This window comes from Vigna unguiculata, chromosome 2 (assembly GCF_037176805.1).
Source record: "Vigna unguiculata cultivar grain cowpea cultivar isolate G323 ecotype 2 chromosome 2, ASM3717680v1, whole genome shotgun sequence".
NCBI classification, from domain to species: Eukaryota; Viridiplantae; Streptophyta; class Magnoliopsida; order Fabales; family Fabaceae; genus Vigna; species Vigna unguiculata.
The window spans coordinates 34,731,935-34,746,561 of NC_140793.1; the positions used below are offsets into that span (position 1 = coordinate 34,731,935).

The window sequence follows — 14,627 nt, forward strand, 5'->3', positions numbered from 1 at the left end:
TTATAAAACTAAGCTAATATAATAATTCAGCACAATTCTTTTAAAAAATTAATATTTTTTTATATAATTCAGCTTAATATACATTATTGAGTTGAACTGATTATCCGTGTAAAACATGGTTATACTTTGGTACTGATTATTAACAACAAAGTCACAAAGTGACACGGAAAAGGTGGAGAGGAAGAGAAATTTGTAGTCATTACTTTTTCATTACCAACTTTCCCACCAATTGACAATGCATAGAACAGCACTAATTGTCTTTGATACACAAATCTAAGTAAATAAAAAATAAATAAAAATAGCATACTTCATATTTAAGAAAAACCAAACGGTGACACTGCCATTTTTCATATATTTATAGCTCTTTGAAGTTTTAATAGGTAATTATTGATGTAGTTTTAAATTAGTAACTATGATTTGGAGAGAACATTTCTTGGTTGTTCATTCTAACACTTTTAGAAAGAATAATGAAAAAAAAAAAAAAATAGAAGTTGGCAACTACTCCTAACCTAAGTTGAAGGTGGCATGTAATAAAATGTTATATTAAAGAGTCACATGATAGATCCAACAAAAAGGCTGTGTATACATCAAGATTAGGGTATATCATCTCCTTCGCTCAGAATTCAAGTTATTGGTGTTTTAAGCAAAATGATTTTTTTTTCTCATAGAAAACACTTGAGGTGTTTTAAGCCTTTTATAGAGAATATATACAGAATTTAAAAAAATAAAATAAAATTTAGCATTACATAGCAAAATTTTGGTGCTCTCTCTATCAAGTTCTCCAAAGAGTATATAATGTGTTTTTCGATTATAGCTAGAATAAATAATTTTAGGATCAAAATAAAGTGATTGTTATTTATTTATGTATAAATGACGGTTTTAGTTTCTGAAAGTGTGTAATGGTGTGTGTGACTTTACTTTAATCTCTGGAAAAAAGTAAAGTTATGACTAACTTGAATGTAAAAAAGTAATGAATTTGGTTTTCTCCTTAATACAGTTCCGTCGAGATTAATGTCTATGTACACGTAACATTGCTAGATGTACTTCATATGTTGCTTATACAAGTGGATATACCAAATTTTTCTTTAGTCACAAAGACAAATTTAGAGTTTTCAAGCAAAGAAAAAGGTGATATTTCTAAACATATACCAGCAACAAATTCAGGATAACTTTTTTTCACTGTAAAATGCTTCATCCTCACTATTTGGATACATACCTCAAATATTGTAAATTTAGAATTGTTCCAGCCAAGCAGTTCCACATGTTTCACATAATTTCGAGGTCGAAACGGTATAAATACTCATTCTTCTTTTTATTCTTTGATATACCTTTTAAGAATAAAATTATAATAAAACTTGTCATTACAAAACAGATAATACCTCTAATACATGATAATTTTAATAGTCTCACGCTAAAATGTATTTACTGTGTTATTTGAATGTTATTTCTTATCAGCTGAGGCATGTACAAACCAGAAAGCATTTATTTTGTTTTCAATCTTTTGTTCATTAAGTTATTAAATATTCTTCAAAAGATACCAAAGTCGTGGCTTGTAGAATGGTTCTATACTTCGACTAGGCATATTCCTTTTGTCTCTACTCTCTAACTTTCCGCAGTACTGTGCATTGATGATAGGCTAGAGAAAAGGAAGTTGGGAATTATTGCTTTGTAGCATGGGAAAAATAGAAGAAAAACAAAACTGCGGCCCCGAAACACACGAGTTCATTGTCCATTACTGAATAACAAGAAAGTTAAATATACAAAAATCTCAGTGAGTTTTTACACTAAATTTTTCAAACTAAGAGCAGCGAATTGTCTCACACGCAGCATAGATGATCGACGATTTTACTGCGTTATATCAGTCCCCTTCAACCACATCCAATTGCTACAATTTCATTTTCATCCCATCAAACGGTTATGTTGCACATGCGGACCAACCAATTGTAGCAATCATCCACACTCTATCACAATCTACCGCTAATGAGGACACGTAGACGTGGTGATGACGAAAAGGTTGAGTAAGAGTGCAATTAGGGAAGTGGTTTTGCAAAGGAAAAATCGAAAAGGATCAATCATTTTACACATTTTTTCCCTCTGGGATGCTTACATGTAGCTCTGCCTTTGGGTCACCAATTCTTGAGCATCACCCATTTTATGCAGTGAGAAAAAAACACCAGAACATCCCATATTGGTTCCCACATAGCTTTCACAACACCTAGGTGGGACCCGAAATACCCTCAGTTTTTCTGTGTCCCTTATTTGAGTGTTGTTTGGGATGCATCTTTTCTGTTTGATATAATACTCAAGCAGTAAAAGGAGAGAGCTTTATTAATATATAAAGGTGGGTGTGGGACTTTTGAGTCGTCTCAACAAGAAGCTAGTGTTGGTGACACTTTCCATTGGCTAGTTTGAAGGTTCGTATCGGTTAGTAGCAGTTGCTATGGGGAGACAACCTTGCTGTGACAAACTTGGAGTGAAGAAAGGTCCATGGACTGCTGAGGAAGACAAAAAACTGATAAACTTCATTCTCACCAATGGCCAGTGCTGTTGGCGTGCTGTTCCCAAGCTTGCTGGTCTTCGCCGTTGTGGTAAGAGTTGTCGTCTTCGCTGGACTAATTATCTCAGACCTGACTTGAAGAGAGGCCTCCTCACACAGGCAGAAGAACAACTTGTTATTGATCTCCATGCCCGTCTTGGAAACAGGTTAGTAATATTTCTTCTTTTTTCACTACCTCACCTTCAACCAACCACACTTCCTTCTATAAATTTCAACAAAAACCATTACATGCTCCGCTACCCTATCATCTCTACTGATATCCACGTAACACAGGTAACTACATTTTCAAAACACGAAGAGGTATACTAATAACTTGTAGCTTTAGCTTGGTTTCTCCTTCAAACAAGTTTAAAGTCCTAGTCTTTTCATGCATATATGTTCAAGAAGGAACTTGCATTTGAAATCATGTTTCTAAAGCTGGATACTTAAGCAAAGTGATTAATTAAAGGTTTATTATTAGTATACAGACGTACAAGGATGACACTGTAAAAGTGGAGTAAATAGTGCATGCGTGTGTGAAGTGTTTCTACAAGGTTACAAATTATTGTATGTGATGTATTTATGATATAGTTTTTCTAGTTTATACTAAAAGTGCATAAAATTTAAAGTCATAAAAGTATGATAACTTGATAGCACGAAAAAGTCAATAGACTGAGGATGATTGTTGAGTAAAGAATAATGACGTATTGTTATCAGTTAGTAGATAATTCCTCACTTGAAGCTACCTATGCGGTTTGTTTGATATGGGTACTTACCTTTGGGACTAAGAAAGAGCCGTACAATGTTGGGACTTAACTTACGGAAGGGGTCATGAGTTTTTTGGATATGCAAGTGATTGTTGTAGTTTATCTATCTCAGGTGGTCCAAGATTGCTGCCAGGTTACCAGGAAGAACAGACAACGAGATTAAGAATCACTGGAACACACACATCAAGAAAAAGCTCCTTAAGATGGGTATTGATCCTGTTACTCATGAGCCTCTCAACAAAGAAGTCACATCACAGGATAGTTCTTCCCCTGCAGAGCATTTTTCACAAGTTGATAATACTAATATCCATCAGGTTAAGGAAAACAGTGTGGCTCTCAACTTGGAAGAGAATTCCACCTCATCACCAGCAGAAAATTCTTCTGGGGAAGAATCCCTTTTGATGGATAGCATTTGCAGTGATGTGTCTTTGATGAACAGTATGTGGCTGGATGAAACTCCTCTTATGGACATGTTATGGGACAGTACACCTAAATTGGAGAATGAAAAGTTGCCAATGTGGGAGGATAATTGTCCTTGGTTGTTGGACTGCCAGGACTTTGGTATTCATGATTTTGGTTTTAATTGTTCCAGCGAGATTGAATCAAATGCACTGCAAACTCTAGACATGGACAGAAAAGGGCTTTAGAATGCAGTCCATCTAGTAAAGTGAGTTATCCTTAAGAAACAGAGCTAAAAAATATGTACTGAGATAAAATGGGAATAAATCCTCTGGTGTCCTTGTCACGTTCAAATTTTGTGTTTATATCTTTCTTGATGAATGATAAGGTCTCCTTGATTATTTGTCAAGAATGTGATACACAAAAGATTTGAACGTGATACTGTTATGTTAAAGTTTGACACAAGAGGATTAACAAAACACCATGGACTTGAATTTAGGTTCTTGGTGTTTAACTTTTATCTAGCTATTGTATTGCATAAAACTCCTGGAAGGTGTACTACAAACCTTTTCTCTTGTGAGGATAGTCACCAACCCAATCATACAAATGATTCCGAACATAATCCCCCAGATACCGCATTAAGTGGATTCTTGTAAGTTGTAAATGATGTAATCTTTTGTGTATGGTAGGCACAAGAAAATGGAAGATGGCATAATTGTGTAAGTTATTGTACATAGATGTTCAGTTTGAAAATACTGTTAAAATCTTCTTTTTACTGTGCTTATAAATTCTGCAGCAATTTTCTGATTTTCTGGTTTGTGTCAAAGATATATGGATAGACAAAAAAGATTGGGGAGATTAAAATGATGACTTTAGAATAACACTTTTGGAATTCTAATTCTAAAGAAACACAAGGGAGGAGGGCATGTTTTGTCATGCAGATGAGTGCTTTAATTTTCCTTTTGTTTTGTTTTTGTAATGTATCGATAGTGCTTCAATGCTATCATATCCACCACAAGCTGACAAATGATAACATCACCCTCTCATTGTCGCCCACTCTTCCTCACCTTTTGCTGTTTCATCACTTTACTTTCTTTAATTATGCAGCGAGGCCAATTACCTTTTCAGAAATACACCAAACTATTTTCTAAATGAAAATGTCATCATTTTGTGAATAAAACTATCAAGGATTTTTACTGAAGATGTCAGCATTGGATAAAGAAATTGCACTTTGAGGAACATTTTGATTCATTGTGCATCTTGGAACGTGGTAGTACTCCCATTAGCTTAACTTGTGAAGAAGTTAGTGGAGTTAATCATTATAACATTTTAGAAAGCAAACAACACCATTAACCCATTTCACTCTATATTTTTTTCATTCCACATTTTATGTTATCTTCCAGGATTGTTCCAGAGCTTTAGAATCGGTGGAACATTGAACACCTGTCTTATGCTACAGTCATAAGCATTTATCTTCCTGAGATTCTTGGTTTTTAAATTATATATTAATTCGACTCCCAATTAATCCAAGTCAAGTTAAAAACATCTACGTTTTGAGAGTATACAATTTCGGGAATCCAATTTCTTTCCAATCAAGTTTAAGTATACGATTTTTTCTCCAATCACTGTTCAGCCTTATGGGGGATTAGCTCCAAGCATATCGATAACATTTGGTATTTGATACATCGGACATAATTTCAGTAATACCTGATACGTGTATTTACTTCAAATTCTTTTTTTTTTTCCATGCTCCGTTGAGTTTTTGGTTATTTTCCTATTGTTCCTTATTTATTTATTTCACACATTTAAAAAAGAAATTAGAAGTAAAATAAATATAAAATAAGTAAAATATAAAACACATTAAACTTGATGATAAAATAAAATAGACGTTGAAAGTTTTATATTAACTAAAAATAAGATTTATTAACAATATAAAAGTGAGATACAAACTTATTTTACAAGTGTGGGGTTTAACATATCCTAATAAAATTGTTTAGATATTCGATTTCATGAACCGTTAATGAAACATCAACCAGTTTCTAACCCCACGTTAAAAATTAAAATGAGTACTTATTCATTTTTAAAATAAATTAGTTATACATGCTTATTTTTATTAAAAACACTTAAAAAAACTGAAACAAACCCATCTAATTTCAAAAACTACTATAAAATAAAATAAATAAAAAACATTAATCTATAAAAGGAAAAAATTTGAAACCCTCTCAAAGATAAATCCTTTAACGTTTACCCTGTTTCTAACAATTAACCTAAATGCCTCCAAAAAAAAAAATCATTAATTTGAAAAACCTGAAACTAGCATACCCTAACATTTGAAAGATCAAAGTGACAAGAATGGAGTAGTGGAGTGTGATCCAATACAATTTCCTTAATCTAACAGTTCTGACATTGTTTCCGGTTAACCAGGGACCAACAAACTACAGAACATGCTCCTAGGAGTTGTTATTATGTCTTATTCTTCCCTTTCATCTCTCCTCATCAAATTCACACTTACTGGGTCCATGCCCTTTCCCTATGACCCCTCTCTCACTACCCCCTTCAGCTTCATCATCCCAAGGACAACCATGCTGAAAATCTTGTGATTTCACCTTCATCCAATCACTCCCATTCCTAATCTTTTCACTTTCTCTCCTTTCGTTCTTCCAAGTACCCCACTTTTCCAAGTGTTGCCCACCACCAATATAGCTATATTTTTTGCCCTTTCAATTTCTTCAACTCATCAACTCCAATTTCTCAAACCTAAGGCCTCTGAGCTCCCCCTGCTATTTTGTTCCCAGCATTGAGATCCTTCGGGTAGTTTATCCCCTTCATGAGTTCAGCATCTTATCTTATCTATGTGCTTCATTGCCCCCTTTGTCCTTCGTTTTTTTATCTATTTATCCAATTTTATTTCTTTTTTTTTGTTTTCCTTTTTCCACTTTCGATGTGAACAGATTTTGTCAATTTAGGCCAATATATTGTGTTTCTTTACCTGTCATGAAATGAAGTGTCTCCTAGTAATGAATCACGAGTGGTAACCAGAAGACGAAGTTATTGATTTAATTTATTCCTTCGGGTTATTGAGCAGCTGAATGATTATTATAGAAACCCTAGGTGATGCTAAATCATTACAAGCTGATGCGAATTTATTTTTGTGTCGTAGTTATTATTGTTGTTGTTATGAAATTCAAAGTCCATTTTTTGTTTGCTAAGTTTATGTGGTCCTGGATCATGTATAATCTAAGTTGTATATAGCTAAGCTAGGGATCTTTCACATTTGACTGCGATAATGCATAGTATGCTGTGTTGTTGACGTGCTCATCTACACCAATTCTCTCCTACCACCAGGATATAGATTTAATCAATAACAGGTGGAGAATATCTTGTGAAATCTCTTTCTTTTTTTCCAAGTTAGCAAAGATATCCTATAATCCAGTGCTTCCGAATGAAAAATAGAGAATTGTTACTTTTGGAAAGGTCAAATAGGATGGAAAACGGGAATCTAATTTATCAGGCAGGTTTGCTTGAAATTGAGCAATTTTGAATTTGGAACTGAAATTAGATATAATACATTCACTGTTCAGTGGGGAGGCACTTAATTCAAACACATATGTTTAAGCAAGAACACAATTAACATGCACTACTTGCACTTTTGATCTTCTTACTATAGGCTTCTTATCAATGATTCTTCTCTTGATGTTGCTCTCTTCCTATAGTCTTCTTTATTCTTTACTGAACGAGGAAATAGACTGTGGATTGCGTGTTTTGTTTGACTATTGTAATTTTGGTTCCATAGTTTGTAGTACTGCTGAAAGTTATTGTTGATTATCCTAGAGCAAGATGAAGTTTGCTTGCTACGTGGACAGATGTTATGGTTATCGTAAGATTCTGTTATGCTGTGTTTTAATGTGTTAGATTACTTATTGATATTCTTTTGATTGTTACATTAAATCATACACCATTTTATTCACTATATCCATCTTGTTGGGCTCACTTGGTGGTGATTCGTCTTCAGTAACTTTTTAGTTCTTTCCCATGTTCATATTTTGAACTTGTTTGAACATGACAAACTTTTACAACAATCTTATTGAGTCAATCTGCATTTTAAGATAATGGTTCGTGGAAGAGATGCCTGTTGGGAACACTGTGTCCTGGTTGATGCAACTAAACAAAAGGTCAGATGTAATTATTGTCAAAGGGAATTCAGTGGAGGTGTATACAGGATGAAATTTCACTTGGCTCAAATTAAAAACAAAGATATTGTTCCATGCACCGAAGTTCCAACTGATGTACGAGACCATATTCAAAGTATATTAAGTACACCCAAGAAACCAAAAACTCCCAAGAAACATAAGGGAGATCAAGCTGCTATTTCAAATGGTCAACAGAATAGCTCGTCTGCTAGTGGTGGATTGCACCATAGCCATGGGTATAGTGGACAGAATGGTATTGCTTGTCCATCTTTATTATTTCCACTTCCTTCGCCATGTGCGCAGCCAATAGTGGATGATGGAAAAAAGCAAAAGCAGGATGATGCTGATAGAAAACTTGCCATATTTTTCTTCCAGAATTCTATTCCTTTTAGTGCTGCTAAATCAATGTATTATCAGGATATGGTGGACGCCATAGCTCAGTGTGGGTTAGGCTATAAAGCACCAACTTATGAGAAATTAAGGTCTACTCTTTTGGAAAAAGTGAAAGCTGATATTCACAATGATTATAAAAAATACAGGGATGGGTGGAAAGAAACAGGATGCACAATCTTATGTGATAACTGGTCTGATGGTAGGCTCGGATCACTTGCTGTGTTTTCTGTTGCATGCCCAAAAGGAACATTGTTCTTGAAGTCGGTTGATGTTTCAGGTCATGAAGATGACAGTACTTACTTGTTTGAGCTTTTGGAGTCAGTTGTGCTGGAAGTTGGTTTAGAAAATGTTGTTCAGGTTATGACAGATGCCAGTGCTGGTTATGTTTGTGCTGGAAGGCTTCTCACAGCGAGGTATAGTTTTTTGTTTTGGTCTCCTTGTGTTGCTTATTGTATCGATAAGATGTTAGAGGATGTTGGTAGACAAGATTGGGTTAGCACAGTCCTGGAAGATGCAAAGACAATCACAAAGTACATTTATAGTCATGCATGGATTCTGAATATAATGAGAAAGTTTACAGGTGGAAAGGAATTAATCAGACCAAAAATTACTAGATTTGTCACTGATTTCCTTTCCTTGAGATCTATAGTGATGCAGGAGGATAATTTGAAGCACATGTTTTCTCATTCAGAATGGTTGTCTTCCATGTATAGCAGACGTTCAGATGCACAAGCCATTAAGTCATTGCTATATTCGGATAGATTTTGGAAGTATGCGCATGAAGCTGTGAGTGTTTCTGAGCCACTGGTTAAACTCCTAAGGATGGTTGATGGGGACATGCCTGCTATGGGTTATATATATGAAGCAATAGAAAGTGCAAAAGTTGTGATCAAGGCCTATTATAAGGGAATCGAAGAGAAATACCTCCCAATCTGGGAAATTATTGATCGAAGATGGAACATGCAACTTCATTCATCATTACATGCTGCAGCTGCATTTCTTAATCCTTCAATTTCTTACAATCCAAACTTGAAGAAAGATTTGAGGATGAGGAATGGGTTTCAAGAAGCCATGCTGAGGTTGGCAACTACAGATAAAGATAAAATGGAAATTACCAAAGAACTTCCTACTTACATCAACGCCCAGGGTGCACTTGGGACTGACTTTGCAATCTTGGGAAGAACACTGAATGCTCCTGGTATGGCTCTTTGAAAGCATCTTGAGATGACTTTCTCTTTCCTTTTCTCATTTGAACAAGCATCTTGAGTTTTTGGTGTTTTGACATGCTTTTGCTTATGTCTAGGGGACTGGTGGACTAGTTATGGTTATGAAATTCCCACGCTTCAGAAAGCTGCAATGAGGATACTTAGCCAACCTTGTAGTTCCCTTTGGTACAGGTGGAACTGGAGTACTTTCCAAAACGTACATAACAAAAAACAGAACAGAGTGAAGCTGGAAAAGTTCAGTGATTTGGTTTTTGTGCATTGCAATCTTTGGTTAAAAACCATTTTCCAACGTAGGGAAGCAAAATGTGGGCCAATTGTCTTTGATGAAATAGATTGTAGCTGTGAATGGCCCTCTGAGATAGAATGTTTGCCCCCACTTATGGATGATTCGTGGTTGGAGGATCTTCCCCTTCAATGCAGAGGAAGTCCTTAGCACTGTGAGGTAACGACAAATTTAAGCTAATCGTGTGGTATAATTCTGTACATTTGGATAATTGTTGAAATCTGTGTATAGAAATGTACAGCCAGTGATTAAATTGATTAAGGATGGACACGATCCCTTTACCTTTACTTTCTTTCTATGATGTAACTTTCAAAGCAGTTTATTTCTGATCCGGCTTTTACTTACCAAGTATGAAGCGAATTTCTTTTGGTGCGGTTGGTAAAACGTACCAGAGGACATTCTCATAAACTTACTTTAATAGTCAGTTCAGACCAATTGATATTGATATATTTTGTTTTTGGTATGATAAAAGTTAATAATAATTTTAATATAAATATTTTATTTTATTAGTTTTGTTTAAAATATTTAATCATTAAAGTAATTGAAGATGTATATACTTTTTAATAATCGCCACGTATTTGTTAAAGTGAAAATTAATAGTGATATATAATTAATCTTAAAAAAGTTATTAAAACTTTAAATTTGTAAAGTGAAGAAAAATCTTTAAATGAATTATATATTAAACATAATTATCTGTTTGTGTTGAATTTGTGTTGAATTATCTTAACTATAACTAAAATCTAAATAAAATTAAAATTATAGTATAACGTCTGACTAATTTATTTATTTATTTTTCTAATTATCTAGAATGTTATGCGTTGCCCATTGTTTTACTTTATTTCTACTACGTTGACCAGATAAAGTCTAATCGTGCTGATTTCTATTGCATCGATGACTTTCTTGTGCACTCCGTAATTACTGCCGACAAAGGTTTTGGGGCGTAAACTTTTGAAAGAACTTTACAATTATTCATAGCAGACAGACATGTTCCATTTATTTTTCTTTTCCAAATAAACAAAAACTGAGGAGGCATGGTAGCTCTAATATTGAATTGAGTAATTATAGATAGATTCCATAGCATCACAAACGTTCTATTATCCCTTCTTACAATTTGTATTTCTATACTCGAACCGTACCATATAATTTATTACAACTATATTTTTCTCTGAGTATTTTTATACTCTAAGAAATACGGAAATTCCTTAAGTTAGAATGTTCACTCTTATGTCATGTTTTTACTTGGGTTTACACCTTGTATTTATAATCACTCTCAAAGTTATAATTAACAATTTTTTTTATTGTGCTAATTATGTTAATGTTGACTATTTGAAAAGCAATTACTCAAATAGATTTTAATTAATAGTCCAAATTCATTTTGTAATTACGATTTAAAAGTGATTAACTTTTTGCTTACATTAAGGGTGGGGTCTCTCCACCTGAATCTTCCTATAAAGTATCTTTTCTTTCCAATCTGAACTTGGAGAAGATACCTGCTTCCATGTCCATCAACTCCCATAAGCGAAAACCTGACAGTTGCATAAACTGACAGATGCATCTATTAAATGTCTGGCACCACAGGTAAAGCACTTCTGTACAATTTTCCTTTTGGATGCGCTTCCAATACGCACGACGAAGACCACCCCATTAGTATTTAATTGAAAAGTAGCTGTGATGAGTAATTAAAGAAGTTTTCATTCACAAATGCAAATGCAATGAATACATTTATTTTTTGTTTGTGGACATGGTTTATAAATATCCAAAAACTGACTATCATTGAATAATCTGTGCTCTAGGATATGACTGCAACTACAGCTGCCAGACAGAAATACTAAGATACTTCTAAGTAACTTTCGATAGTTTAATATATTTCTTCAAGGTAAAATTATAAACTGCAGTCAAAATTACTTAAAATCATGATATGCTACAAGTTATCAGATGCAGTACCAACACAGTGAAGTTTCACACCAGAGCAGAGCACTCAACACCCAAAGGGCGCCATAGAAAGCAACATACAAACGCTCCTATCAAATATCAAATATAGACTCTTGTACTCTTTTAAGTCCATATTGAAAGTCAAAATGCGAAAAGTGGTATTTACATGCTAGATTACGATATATGTTGCTTCTTAAAAAGGGGCGGCTATTTTTATGCAGTGCTTAAATCATAAAAAAAAAATTCCTACAGGATTAGTATTTCATATTAGAATAATCTCCTAATGTCATGCAATTTACAACAACTGTACATGGACTACAACACCCAAAAACGTGGCATTGTTAACACAAGATTCGTTTTCAAAGATTTGGAAGAAACGTATTAAAGGTGAAAACAGATTTTTATTGTGTTCAGGATTTCCTGTACAAAAGACTAGTTTTGCAAATACTATTGAAAACAAAAACGTTTCTTAAACCATATAAACCCTAATTAATCTTTTGGAATGCTTAAATCTATTTAGGTTATCTAAAACTTTAACCAAACCCTTCGGATACTGAATCCCAAACAAAACAAGAGCTTGGTATTCAAATCGCAGCGAATGCACACAATCAAATAAAATATAAAAGTACAGTCACGAACAAAAGACAACGGAAACCTAAAATCTTTGTAACTTAAAACAATAACTATACCATGAGAGTCAAAAAGGCTTACGAGCTGCAACAAGTAACCACAGCAGAACATACGAGGGTTGGAACAAATTGAATTAAAATCGCGAATCAATAACCCGCAATACTCACAAAAGAGAAATGAAGTGTCAGCACATATAAAAGAAACACGACACAAAATATGACACGGCAATAGCAGAAATGTAAGGCTACACAGTACTAGGTAAAACACAGAATGAGAAATTCACATAAAACTAAACTTGCAAGCAGACATGGACACAGACAAACACATGCACGCAAGGAAGAAAAATCAATCAAGTCCCAGCTCATCTTCATTTTTTCTGTTCACGAGAGTCATCAACAAAAAGTTTAGGAAGTTCTAAAATGGGCTTGAGCATCTACTTTTAACAATCGGTATTTTCCACTCCAGCATTCAATGATCAATAGCCTCATTGGAGTTTATCCTGGCATGGAGTGGACAGTTATTCAACACTACAATTATCTTTAGATACCATACAGTTCACTACTGCTATTATCTTGAAGCTCAACATTTCAGAGGTAATTATGAATTAATCGCTACAAAATTAGAGAATTTAAATATCCATTTATACAATTTAAACCCACCAATTCCTGCAAAAAGGGGTAGGGATGACGACCCACAAATCATTGTCGACTTCAAACCTAATTCAAGAAAGACATAAATGCAACAAGCATGCAGACATTTATAGTGTACGAATTTTACACGAACTGGGATTTCATTATTCGGTAAGCTTGTAGAAACGCTCGCTCAGTCTAATTCATCATTTCCCTTCGCTCGAAATCGGAACCAGGTTTGATTCATCAAGGGAGAAAGGACTAGATATAGAAATACTTGGTCTGGATTACAGCATGCATATATAAACTAACTCAAAATCAGATCTCATAATACAAATAAACCCAAACGAAATAGGGCAAATTAAATTGAGTAGCCACCGTTTCCTAAAACAACCCTCGGTTAGCCACAAACCATAAAAATAAGCACAGCACGGTTAATCGACGGGTCCACTCAGAAGCAAACACGACAGAGTAAACAGAAAAGCAGTAATACCGAAACAACGGAGAAAAGAGAGAAGAACACTCAAAAGAGATTCCTACTACTTAGCGACCATTCTGGCAATGAAATCCTCGTAGCGGATCTTGCCATCAGAGCCGACGTCGACTTCCCTGATCCACTCGTCGAACTCGGAGGGCTCCAGCTTCTCGCCGATGTTGGTGAGGATGTGTCGGAGCTCCGAAACGGAGACGAAGCCGGTGGAATCCTTGTCGAGAACCTTGAAGGCGTCACGCAGTTGGCGATCGAAGGGTTCGGGTTTCATGTGCTTGGCCATGAGATCAAGGAACCGGGGGAAGTCGAATGGTGCCGTGAGATTCTCTTCGGCTACGATGGACTTTAGTTGGGCCTGGGTCGGGTTGCCTCCGAGTGACCGCATCAGGATCCCGAGCTCCGAAGGCGCGATCCGACCGTCGCCGTCTGTGTCGAATAGAGAGAAAGCCTCTTTCATCGCAGAAACTTGCTCATCGCTCAGATCCTTACCCATCTTCGTTTTTCTGCTTTCAACCTTTCTTCTACCTTCTCTCTTCTCTTCTGAGCTACAGTGTAAGGGCTAAGACTCAAATTGAAATTGAAATTGAAAAGAAAATGTTTCTCCTGTTCCCTCTCTCCTCAGATATGATGATGATGATGATAATAATAATAATGAATGGGTCGCATCGCATCATCCCATGTTATTTTTTCCGTTTTTTAATTCGCTCAGCTTTACGACGTCGTTGTAGTCACGTAGCTTTGTAAGCAGTGTTCTCTAATTGGGCCCGTAGAAGTAAGCCCGTGTAGGACCATGGAAAACAAGGTCAAGTCCAATATTGAATTTTGTTTTAATCACTCTTTATTTGCTTATTTATAGGGTTATGAAGCTTCTGATTTTTTTAACGCAGCACCAATTTTATTTTTACCTTTTTATTTTCTTGAAAATTGGAATAGAATCAAAACGATCATTAACCAACAATTTATGGACAATGATGTTTGGTGTTTGTTTAACAGTATAAATTGTATTGACTGGTGTTGGTTTTTTATTTGGATAAAATGGAAAAGTGAAGAAAAAAAAAAGATGATAATGAAAGTGAATTATGTTTGGTTGGCATGAGAAGCATTTAAAGATTGGATTGGTAATAATGTGTGGTGAAGGAAGATGATGAGGGT

General features: G+C 34.9%; 3 protein-coding genes across 3 annotated transcripts; 2 read left to right on the forward strand and 1 right to left on the reverse strand.

Annotated features, from left to right (window-relative positions):
• Positions 1–1,842: 1,842 nt before the first annotated feature.
• LOC114172969 (MYB-like transcription factor ODO1) lies at positions 1,843–4,425 on the forward strand. The gene is made up of 2 exons (XM_028057138.2): positions 1,843–2,703; positions 3,416–4,425. Exons 1-2 carry the CDS (start codon positions 2,441–2,443, stop codon positions 3,948–3,950), a joined length of 798 nt encoding a protein of 265 aa, XP_027912939.1. The 5' UTR covers positions 1,843–2,440; the 3' UTR covers positions 3,951–4,425.
• Positions 4,426–6,028: 1,603 nt separating this feature from the next.
• On the forward strand, positions 6,029–10,081 carry LOC114173735 (uncharacterized). The gene is made up of 3 exons (XM_028058311.2): positions 6,029–6,513; positions 7,809–9,483; positions 9,589–10,081. The coding sequence occupies exons 2-3, from the start codon at positions 7,812–7,814 to the stop codon at positions 9,942–9,944; spliced, it is 2,028 nt and encodes a 675-aa protein (XP_027914112.1). The 5' UTR covers positions 6,029–6,513; positions 7,809–7,811; the 3' UTR covers positions 9,945–10,081.
• Positions 10,082–13,222: 3,141 nt separating this feature from the next.
• Positions 13,223–14,122, reverse strand: LOC114174684 (putative calcium-binding protein CML13). Its single transcript, XM_028059512.2, has one exon. It carries the CDS (start codon positions 13,966–13,968, stop codon positions 13,525–13,527), a length of 444 nt encoding a protein of 147 aa, XP_027915313.1. The 5' UTR covers positions 13,969–14,122; the 3' UTR covers positions 13,223–13,524.
• Between the last annotated feature and the right edge of the window lie 505 nt (positions 14,123–14,627).

Excerpts from the sequence above, each read along its gene's own strand:
- LOC114173735 (XM_028058311.2), top strand. The coding sequence starts at position 7,812 with ATGGTTCGTGGAAGAGATGCCTGTTGGGAACACTGTGTCCTGGTTGAT. Across the intron at positions 9,484-9,588 it reads AAGAACACTGAATGCTCCTG|GGGACTGGTGGACTAGTTAT; the intron begins GTATGGCTCTTT and ends GCTTATGTCTAG.
- LOC114172969 (XM_028057138.2), top strand. The coding sequence starts at position 2,441 with ATGGGGAGACAACCTTGCTGTGACAAACTTGGAGTGAAGAAAGGTCCA. Across the intron at positions 2,704-3,415 it reads CATGCCCGTCTTGGAAACAG|GTGGTCCAAGATTGCTGCCA; the intron begins GTTAGTAATATT and ends TATCTATCTCAG.
- LOC114174684 (XM_028059512.2), bottom strand. The coding sequence starts at position 13,968 with ATGGGTAAGGATCTGAGCGATGAGCAAGTTTCTGCGATGAAAGAGGCT.